The 10,373-nt window shown below is 50.4% G+C and overlaps 1 protein-coding gene across 1 annotated transcript; it reads left to right on the top strand.

Moving 5' to 3' along the window:
* LOC136551924 (probable BRI1 kinase inhibitor 1) lies at positions 1-1,552 on the top strand. Its single transcript, XM_066543452.1, has 2 exons — positions 1-51; positions 150-1,552. Exon 2 carries the CDS (start codon positions 696-698, stop codon positions 1,356-1,358), a length of 663 nt encoding a protein of 220 aa, XP_066399549.1. The 5' UTR covers positions 1-51; positions 150-695; the 3' UTR covers positions 1,359-1,552.
* The last annotated feature ends 8,821 nt before the right edge of the window (positions 1,553-10,373 follow it).

The raw sequence follows: 10,373 nt of genomic DNA, 5'->3' as shown, positions 1-10,373 counted from the left end.
TGTACTTCGACATGTTATGATCTCAGATTCAAATCAACTAGTACAGCTAAGGTTATCTTCTGTAAAACTACAGTTGTTTGAGTGTGAGTGGTATTAATGATAGATGCTTCTTATCATCGACTTAATCAGGTGACATGTTATCTCAACAGGGTTGATTTATTACGTTGCATCAGCAGTTTACTGTTCTTCCTCCGATCAACATATCAACCTGTCAGTTCAATCCCACGCTTTCCTTCTTTATATAGTATATTTCTGGCGACATCACCCCAGTTCTTCTTCTTCTTCGCAGCGTGCTTATCATCTTCTACGCCGTCCCAAATTCACATAGCAAAGAGCAGGTTAAACCCTCTCCGGCCGTGTGGTCCTCCTCCTTGCTAATCACCCCAGCGTCCTCTCGTCTCCTCCGATAGCTCTCGCGCTCGCCATGCATCCCCCTCCCCCACACCAGCTGTCCACCTAACATTGTCACCCACACGTACGCGCACGGGCGCGGAAGCTAACCCTACCGCGGCGCTCAAAGCCATGGACACACCGCAGTCGTCACGCGCACGTCCACCTCAACTACTGTCCAAGTAAAGCCAAACCCACCTTCGTCCCCTCCCCCACCGCCGCCCATCATCTCCTCCGCCACCACCTCCCCCTCCCACGACTTCTCCTTCCCCTCTCCCTTCGGCGGCCACCTGCACCCGCTCTCCATGTCCCGGACCCCCGTCGACCGCGTCGGCAGCGACCTCAGCCACGCCAGAGCGAGCCATCACCACGCCACCACGAGCAACGGCATCACTACTAGCAGCAAGGACAGGGACAGGGATAGTAGGGCCAAGAACAAAGCCTCGCCTTTCTTCTCCAGCCTTGGCGGCGCGTGGAGGAAGGAGAGCAGCAGCAGCGACGTGGCCGCCGGGAAGCAGCAGCAGGCCGAGGAGAAGAGGAAGGATCGGGCCAAGCAGAGGGCGCTGGACGTGGGCCAGTGGGTGAAGCGACACATTGCGTCCATGGTGGAGCAGCTTCGCGCCTCCTTCTCCCGGCATCAGTCGGAGAGGGAGAGGCGCGAGCAGCGGCGCCGGCCGCACTCGTTCTCGGGCCACGGTCCGGGCGCCGCCAGGGAGATGAGTGAGCGGGAGCGGTGGAGGCGGCGGCGCGGGCAGCTGTCGTCCGCGCCGGCGTCGCTGCGGGTGTCGCCGGCGAACAGCGGTCACCTCTCCGTTGGCCGGTCGGTGAAGGTGTCCACGTCGTCGGAGGAGAGCACAATGGAGGAGCTGCAGAGCGCCATCGACGCCGCCATCGCGCACTGCAAGAATTCCATCTCCGCGGCCAAGCAGACGGCGGCGGCCGGGGACGACACCAGCAAGCTTCAGTAAACCGTAGTTGGTAGGGGCGCTGCAGCCTGCAGCTCGTGTGCGACGTACGTGCAGTGCTGCACTTATGGATGATTTGATCGAGCTTGCAGATCAAAATTTCAGAAGCCGAGTGGCGAGTCGTTTGGTTCGATCTCAACACACGCGCATGTAAATTAAGATGTAAGAAGACATAAGAGCGGTATACACATATATAGTTTTTTTTCCTCCTCAAAAGTCAAAACCTGGCGATTTATTGTCAGAATTATTGTTGTGTTTGTACTTTGGCATGCTATACAGATTATTTTAGTTTTTAGCGGCGTCTGCTAAGATGGGCAATAGAGACATACAACGACATCGGCTACAGCTAGTATATATAAATTCGACTCGGGAATCACTGTATTGGTGTTTAATTTTGGCCTGACACTCTTCACAACGTGGGCTTAGAGTGGTGCCTGAAATGGAGAGAGAGGGTTCAGGAACAGCTCATGCCACTGCAATGCAACACGCAAAGTCGCAATGCCATCGCTAGGAAATTCGGAGCGAGACAAGATCAGGCTTGGATAACTATATCAAATAAAATATGAAGAGAGAGAAGAGAGATTGACACAATACACAAACATTAATTTGTAGAGCTTTTGCACAGGTCGTTTTCTCTTTGGTTATTATTTCTCACGCGCGACATGCAACCCATGCTAATAATAAGGCCGGCACAACCAAGCGATGCCTACACCGCCCTGTGCTGGTCTTCTTATCGGAGACACGTTTTTTCTCTGACCGTGTTGATGGGCTCTTAAGAACGCTTGGTTACCACCATGGCCTAGGTACGTGTTGGAACTCAAGGGAGAGGGGGTGGTATTGCGCTCCTATGGAAAGATGAAGTGGATGTTGCTGTTCTAGACTCGGTAACGAAGGAGGAGAAGTGGAGATTTACTGGCTTATGGGTAAAGTTTTCCAAACGGGCCTGGCCCATCGGGCCAGCACGGGCACGGTGCTGATTTGGCCCGGTCCGAAAATGGCCCGGCCCGGCCTCTCCCGTGCTCGTGCCAAGCACGGCACGGCCTCGTGCCCGTGCCTGGGCCGCTATGCTAGCCCGTTGGCACGGCACGGGCACGGCCCGCTCCAAAGGCCGGCACGGGGTCGGCACGGCTAAGAGCCGTTGGATGAAGCCCCCGGCGAGCGCTGGCCGTTGGATGAAGGGCTGCGGTGGGGCGCCTATATATGCCAGGAGACGCCCGGGGGAAGCTACTGTGCTCATTTCTTCCCCCTCCGCGCCGCGCGCACCTCGCTCTTCGGCTCTGCTCTCTCGTTCGAAACCCTAGCCGCTCACTCTCTTGTTTCCGCCGTCCGGTGGCTGGTGACAGCGGCGGTGGCTTGCACGGGCACACGGCACGGCCTTGTACATCCCTTCTCTTCTCTCTGACCGGCGATGTAGCTTAGTCGTTGAGATCTCCAACGAATCGTCTTCGTCTCTCTCTCGTCGCGCTCGTCGATCTCGCCGGACTCCGGCGTCATTGGGGCTCCGCTATGATGCGTTGAGGTACCAGGACGCCGGATCTGAGCGATGTCGTCGTCGCCGTTGCCTCTGGTGCTCCGTCAAGCGAGGTGAGTTAGATCTGTTTCTTGTTCTTCTTCTTCTTCTTGATTCGCTGTTCTTCTTCACTTCTTCTTCTTGTTGATCTTGCTTTGTTGTTTTTTACTTCTTTTTCTTCTTCTTGATTTAACCATAGATCTGTTTCTTTTTTTGAAGCCACTGGCGTTGAGGGACCGGAGGCCGGCGACGACGAGATGTCGGATGAGCACTGGACTACCGTGCCTAGTGGCACGGCACGGCACGGTCTGGAGTGCTTAGTGCCGTGCCTGGGCCAGAGGCTGAGCACGGCGGCACTACACGGCACGGCACGGCAAGGCTACCGTGCCTGACCGTGCCGTGCCTGGCCGTGCCGTGCCTGGCCGTGCTGTGCCCAGCCGTGCTCGTGCCGTGTAGTGCCCGTGCGGCCCGTTTGGAAATCTTTACTTATGGGGAGTATAGAAGGGAACTTCAGTATAGAAGTTGGGACTTGGGAGTGTTTGAAGATGCTCAAAGGGCGTAGCTCATTGCCATGGCTATGCATGGGCGACTTCAATGAAGTACTGCATGCATCTGAACAATTTGGGGGTGCGGGAAGAAGTGAAAGCCAAATGGAGGGCTTTAGAGAGTCGTACATGGGATAACCGTCAAGCTGGGCACCACAATATTAAGGTGAGGTTAGATAGGGGTCTAGCATCTGACTCCTTTTGGACCTTTTTAGAGAAGTGAAGATATGGCACGTTCAAAATACGTTGTCAGATCATTGTTGCCTGATTGCTGAATATCTTGAGCATACTTCTAATAGAAGGCGACGAAAAAAGAATTTTCGGTATGAAAATATGTGGCAGCGAGACCCGAGTTACATGGCGCTTATTCGGGATGCTTGGGCGCCGTACTCAGGAAGTGAAGGGCTAAGAGAAATGTAGCTTAAACTGAAAGGAGTCCAAGGTCAACTTCAGAACTGGGAACATGATGTTTTTGGTTCGGTCAAGAAATCTTTGGCCTCGCTGCGGAGCGAATTGACAGAGGAACGGGGACGGTCGATTGGGTCTGGCCCTTCGCGGAAGGAAAGGCAGCTCATGGCTCGTATCTCTAATCTCCTGTCACAGGAAGAGACAATGGAAAAAACAGCGTACAAGAATGGACTGGCTCAAATATGGTGATCGCAACACGTCACTGTTCCAAGCTAAGTCCAGGGCAAGAGCAAAGCGCAATGCCATTGTGTCCTTACGCCTTGATGATGATTCGGTAGCAAGAGGACATAGAAGCTGTTGCTACTGATTTCTATTCCAATCTCTTCTCAGCCCAAGATGACTTGAATCCAGAGTTGATTTTGCAACACGTTCCCAGGAAAATGACTGACGAAATGAATGAGAGACTTGCACGGCCATACACAGCAGGGGAAGTGGAGCGTGCCATTCACATGATGGGAGCCAACAAAGCCCCTGGACCGGACGGGTTCACGGTGGGGTTTTACCAACTGCACTGGGACCTAGTGGGTTCAGACATCACAACGGCAGTGTTGCAGTTCCTCAATGGAGGTGTATTGCCGGCTGAGGTAAATCACACAACCTTAGTTTTAATTCCTAAGACAAGGAACCCTCAAACTGTGAAGGAGTTTATACCGATATCCTTGTGTAATGTTCTATACAAGATTTGCTCAAAGATTCTAGCACTAAGGCTGCGGGAGTTCCTAGACGAGATCATCTCAGAAGAGCAAAGCGCCTTTGTGCCAGGCCGGCTAATCACTGACAATGTGCTCATAGCATATGAATGTATCCACTACCTAAAGAGGAAGAAAGGGAAGGCCGGCGCATGTGCAGTCAAGTTGGACATGTCAAAGGCCTATGATCGAGTGGAGTGGGCTTACCGGAGAGGTATTATGATGAAGCTTGGTCTCCATTCGGATTTTGTGGATTTGGTCATGAGATGTGTGAGCTCTGTCTCCTTCTCTATCAGAATTAATGGCGTTTTGACAGAACCCTTCAGACCTACTCGGGGAATTAGGCAAGGTGACCCCATATCACCTTACCTCTTCCTACTTTGTTCGGAAGGTTTATCGTGTCTCCTGAAGTCCATTGGCCCGTTGTACCTATCTAGGGGTGTTAGAGTTGGTGTTCACTACCGCTGGATTTCACATTTGCTCTTTGCGGACGACTGCATTGTCTTCTCACAAGCATCGCAAGGAGGGGCTGGTAGATCGATGGAGGTTTTGAATAGATACAGGCATACAGCCAAGGCTCGGGACAATTAGTAAACAAAGAAAAGTCTGCTGTTTTCTTTAGTAAGAATTGTTCCCAGGATACAAAGACTGAAGTATGCCAGGAGTTGGATATACATAAGGAGGCGCTGGCAGAGAGATACCTTGGCCTGCCAACAGAATCGGGAAGGAGTTTTGAGTGGTTTATTTGAATTCCTACCGGCACAGGTTAGAAGTAAGATTGATAGCTGGTGTGGTAGGGTGGCAAGCTGCGCTGGTCGAGAAGTACTAAGCAAATCAGAGGCACAGGCGGTTCCAACATATTCAATGAGTTGCTTCCTTCTACCAATCAGCACATGCAAGAAAATGAAAACAGCAATGTCAAATTACTGGTGGGGGAATAGTGCTGACAATCATCGCATGCACTAGATGAGCTGGGAGCGTCTAACGCGGTCCAAGAACAAGGGCGGTATGGGCTTTCGTGATTTGTGGTGTTTCAATCTGGCCATGCTTGGGAAACAAGGCTGGAGACTTATTACTCGACCTGACTCGCTCTGTACCAGAGTGTTGAAGGGGCGGTACTTCCATGACTCGGAATTTATGTTGGCTTCCAGGAAAAGACATGCAAGTAGTACATGGAGGGCTATTATGGCAGGAAGAGAAGCGCTGCAACATGGGTTGATTAAGAGAGTGGTTGATGGAAACACTACTGAAATTTGGAGAGACAGGTGGATTGCAAACCACTTTGATGGCCGACCGATTACTCCCCAGGAAGGCCAGGTTATTACAACGGTTTCAGAGTTACTGAATGCGAATGGTGATTGGAATAGAGACAGTTAGGGGCTGTTTTCTCAAAATAGATGAAGAAGCAATCCTCAGGCTTCCGGTAGGACGAGGTGATCATGATGTCTGGGCCTGGGATATGGAAAAATCCGGGTTTTACTCGATTAAAACTGCATACAAGCTTCTGTACAAGATCAAAGTGGAAGGGGCGCACCCTGAAACACCAAGTTCATCCTCAAATGACCTGTGGAAGGTGCTGTGGAAGATCAAGGCACCGCCCAAAGTGAAGGTTTTCTGGTGGCGAGTTATTCATGAATTCCTACCAGTAAGGCAAGTGTTATTCAGGAGACATATCGAAAGAATTGCTTTCTGTGAAGACTGTGGTGATCCAGAAGAATCTATCCAACATGCGCTGATAGGGTGTTCGGTGGCCAAAAGATTTTGGCATCAAGTCCGGCTGGGGACACGGGTGAAAGTTCCAAGCCTAAACCCAGAGACTTCGGCCACTGATATCATATCGGGCGTCTGCTCTGAACGGGACACAGCGATCATTCTCTGTAGTATGTGGGCTCTATGGATGACGAGAAACAAGAGGCGCCATGGTGAGCAGACGATGAACGATCACCAAGCTGTGACGTGGGCGAGAGACACAGCGCATGACCTATGGCAGCTCAGCCAAGAACTGAGACCAAGAATCGACAGACCGGAGCAGTCAAAGTGGTCTCCGCCAAAGCCTGGATGGGTGAAAATCAATTCTGATGCAGCTTTTCAGGCAGCTGGCAATGTGAGAGCAACGGCTTGTATTATCCGTGACCATAAAGGAGCATTCAGGGTAGCGCAAGCGCGTTGGTATGAAAGGAGTCAGGATGCCTGCTTGATGGAGGCATTGGCCTGCCGTGATGGTTTGGAGCTTGCCAAGCAACATGGTGAACAGAGGGCGATCCTGGAGACGGACTGTTTAGAGCTAGTAAACTTGTGGAAGAAAGAAGCTCAACGCTCCGTCATTGATCCAGTACTGCAGGAAATTCAGAACTTGTGCCTTGCCTTTCAAGATTTCTCCTTTGTTTTTGTTAATAGATGTTGTAATAAGATAGCTCATGTCTTAGCGAAACAAGTATCCAACATACAGCGTCTGGAGACGTGGCATGTAACGCCAGCATGTGTAGCGGACTTGGTGATGTTTGAGGCCTCGGCCGGTTGATTCTAATGAAAGGCAAGCAAGTCAGAAAAAAAACCAAGTGATGCCTACTTCTGTGATGTGAGCCCTATTTTTATTTTGGGCATCACTTTGCATCGTGGAAGGCCTAAGGACACCTTTAAATATTCAACACGGGCGTCTGTCCATCCGTGTCCATTCAGACATGGCTTCCTACTCCGCCTCGCCCGCTTCTCTCAAGAAAAAAATCTCCCCGCTCCGTCGCCCTCCCCATCTCTCGGTCTATCTCTCGTCTGTTGGTAGAAGCAGAGCCCTGCGCTGCCACCACTGCCTCCTTCCTCCACCCAAGCCGACCACGCCGTCTCTTCCCTCAGTTCACGCAGTGTCTCCTCAGTCTCTTCCCTAATCCCGCCGCTGCTGCCCTTGCCGATGGCGGCTAGGGGCATGTGTCGGGCGCATCAGGTCATCCCCGGCCAAGCCAAGGGGCACCCATGAGCGCAGCCGATATTGGTGGTGCTCGTGCATCGCCGCTTGCCACCGGCTCCCACCCTGACGGCCGGAATCGATCGGCCATAGTCTCTCCCCCTGAAAGGTCCTAGTATGGCTAGAGGGGGGTGAATAGCCTATCTAAAACTTCTACAAAGCACTAGAGCAAATTGGTTAGTAACACAAATGGTGCAATGCAATTTTGCTCTAGCTCTATAAGGGTTGCAAGCCACTTATCCCAACAATTCTAATTACTATGATCATTATCACACACAACAAGTTAGATCACTACTCACTAAGCTAGTATGCTCTCAAAGACTAACTAAAGAGCTACACTAACCAAACTAACAAGCTCTCAAGACTAACTATACTAAAGAGCTTGACAACTAGTTTGCGGGAATGTGAATGAGTAAGCAGGATGATTATACCGCCACGTAGAGGAGTGAACCAATCACAAGATGAACACTAATTCAATCACCGGGAGAATACCAAAGAGCAAGAGACAACCAATTTTTCTCTCGAGGTTCACGTGCTTGCTGGCACGCTAGTCCCCGTTGTGTCGACCAACAGTTGGTGGTTCAGCGGCTAATAGGTCTCACACACCTAGCCCACCACAAGAGGCGCTGCAAGAACCTACCCACAAGTGAGGTAGCTCAATTACACGAGCAATTTACTAAAGTTGCTTTTGGCGCTCCGCCGAGGAAGGCACTAGATCTCTCACAAGCAACCAATCGAGGCCAGGGACAATCACCAACTCCGCTCAACAATCCTCCAATCACCAGGCCGTCTAGGTGTTGGCAAACACCAAGAGTAACAAGCTCACAACTAGCCCAAATCATCCAACTAGTGCCACAAGATGATGCAACTCAATGCAACGCACTAGAGGCTCTCCAATCTCACTCAAGATGATGAAATCAAGTGAACAAGTGAGTGGAGTGTGTTTCTCAGCTTCTAAAGGGTGTGCACAAGTGTATGAGGTGCCAAGAGAGTGGCCAAGGCCGGCCACACCCTCTATTTATAGCCACACAAACAAATAGAGCCGTTACCCTTTGGAGCTGCTTTTTGCGAGGGCACCGGATAGGGCGGTGCAGTCACCGGACAAGGGGTGATGGTGCCCCAATGGTCAAATTCCAATGGTCGATCGATGACGAGTTGGTCACCAGACAAGGGTGACGGTGGCACCAGATAGGGGGTGGCGGTGCCACCCTGGCCGATCCCCAAAAACACCCCTTTCTGGATAATTAGGGTGGTGCACCGCCACCCCATGGCGGTGACTAGGGCGGTGCCCTCTCAGCCCTAACTCTAGCAAGTCTCAGCCTCGGTTAAAAAGTGGAGGTGGCACCAGACAGCCAGTGACAGTGCACTGCCGTGAGAGGGGCGGTGCACACAGTCACGTCCGATGACCACCCCAGCGCTGCTACTCTCTGCCATGTCCAGCCTCTCACTAGATAGGCCAGGGCGGTGCACCGCCTCACCTAGGGCGCTGATCACCCTGAACCAACTACTCTTCGGTCACCAGACAGGCCAGGGCGGTGCACCGCCGCACCCATGGCGGTGACCACCCCGAGGCAAAAACCTCCGTTAGCTATGTTTTTATTCTCGATTCGATCCACAAGCAGTCTAACACTACTTTGCAAGCGATGCTAACTCTCAAAGTGTTTTCTCAAAATATGTTAGAGCAAAGTTAGCATTTCTCAAAACATTTTCCATAAATATTTTTGTTTGCTCTCTGATGTGCACTAGGCCTAAATACAATGCATGAAGTCCAACACCTAGTGGCACTAGATGACTGAATTGTCTAGTTAAGAACCCCTCTTAATAGTACGACCATCTATCATAATGTGATCACACTCTCTATAGTGTCTTGATCACTAAAACAAATCCATAATTATACATTTGCCTTGATCTCCATAGGGTTTTGTTTTTCTCTTTCTTCTTTTCTAAGTTGAGCACTTGATCATCATCACATGTGGCCATCTCATTATTTCATGTGATCAACATCACCATTTGAGTGCCACCATGCTCCTCACTTGGATTGCACCAGCCTAGCTCATATCATCACTCATGACAAAGGTTAGTGCTTAGGTTTCATCAATTATCCAAAACCAAACTAGAGCTTTCACCCTCTATGTTGTAAAAGTATGTTTAAATTGTTTCTGATATTTCAGCGGTATGTTGCAAGTGTTTAATATAGATGTTGCAAAAAGTAGATCAGGATGTTGCATATGTTGTAATATCTATACTCATATGTTGCAAGTGTCTGTTTCAAATATTTAATATTTTTTGAGTATGTTGCAAGTGTTTTTATTTGGATGTTGCATATGTTTCACACATATGTTGCAAGTATTTTTATCTAGATGTTGTATATGTTTTGCAATGGCTTTTTAAGTATTTTCATGTGATTTTGCAAGTGTTTCATCTATCTTCAGACGCATGTTGCAAATATTTTATCTGAATATTTCAAAAGTAGATCGGGTGTGTACATATTGCTATGTGACTCACCTAACACAGCCACCTGCTGCGGCTACTAGGGTGTCGTGCATGTGTGTGGGAAGTAGAGGGATGAGCGTTGCGTGGTTGTGGGAGGGGGAAGCGGAGGGGGAAGCGTGGGGAGCGGCGCGGGCGATCCCTGCCTGGTGCGGGTGTGCAGCAGCAGCGGGCGTCCGTCTGGACATCCGGGTGCTAGTACTTCCCTTAAATATTTGTAAGGTTATATATGCTTTAGGATCTCTAAAAATATGGTGCTAAATGTTAGATGAAACATGCTTCGGTTTTGTAATTCAAGTTACACTCGTGGGGCTTGCTAGTCCCAAGAGACGTGCTTCAAAGTTTGATGTAGGATAA

The sequence above is a fragment of the Miscanthus floridulus genome, chromosome 4 (assembly GCF_019320115.1).
Source record: "Miscanthus floridulus cultivar M001 chromosome 4, ASM1932011v1, whole genome shotgun sequence".
NCBI classification, from domain to species: Eukaryota; Viridiplantae; Streptophyta; class Magnoliopsida; order Poales; family Poaceae; genus Miscanthus; species Miscanthus floridulus.
This window is presented reverse-complemented; position numbering and strand designations above follow the sequence as displayed.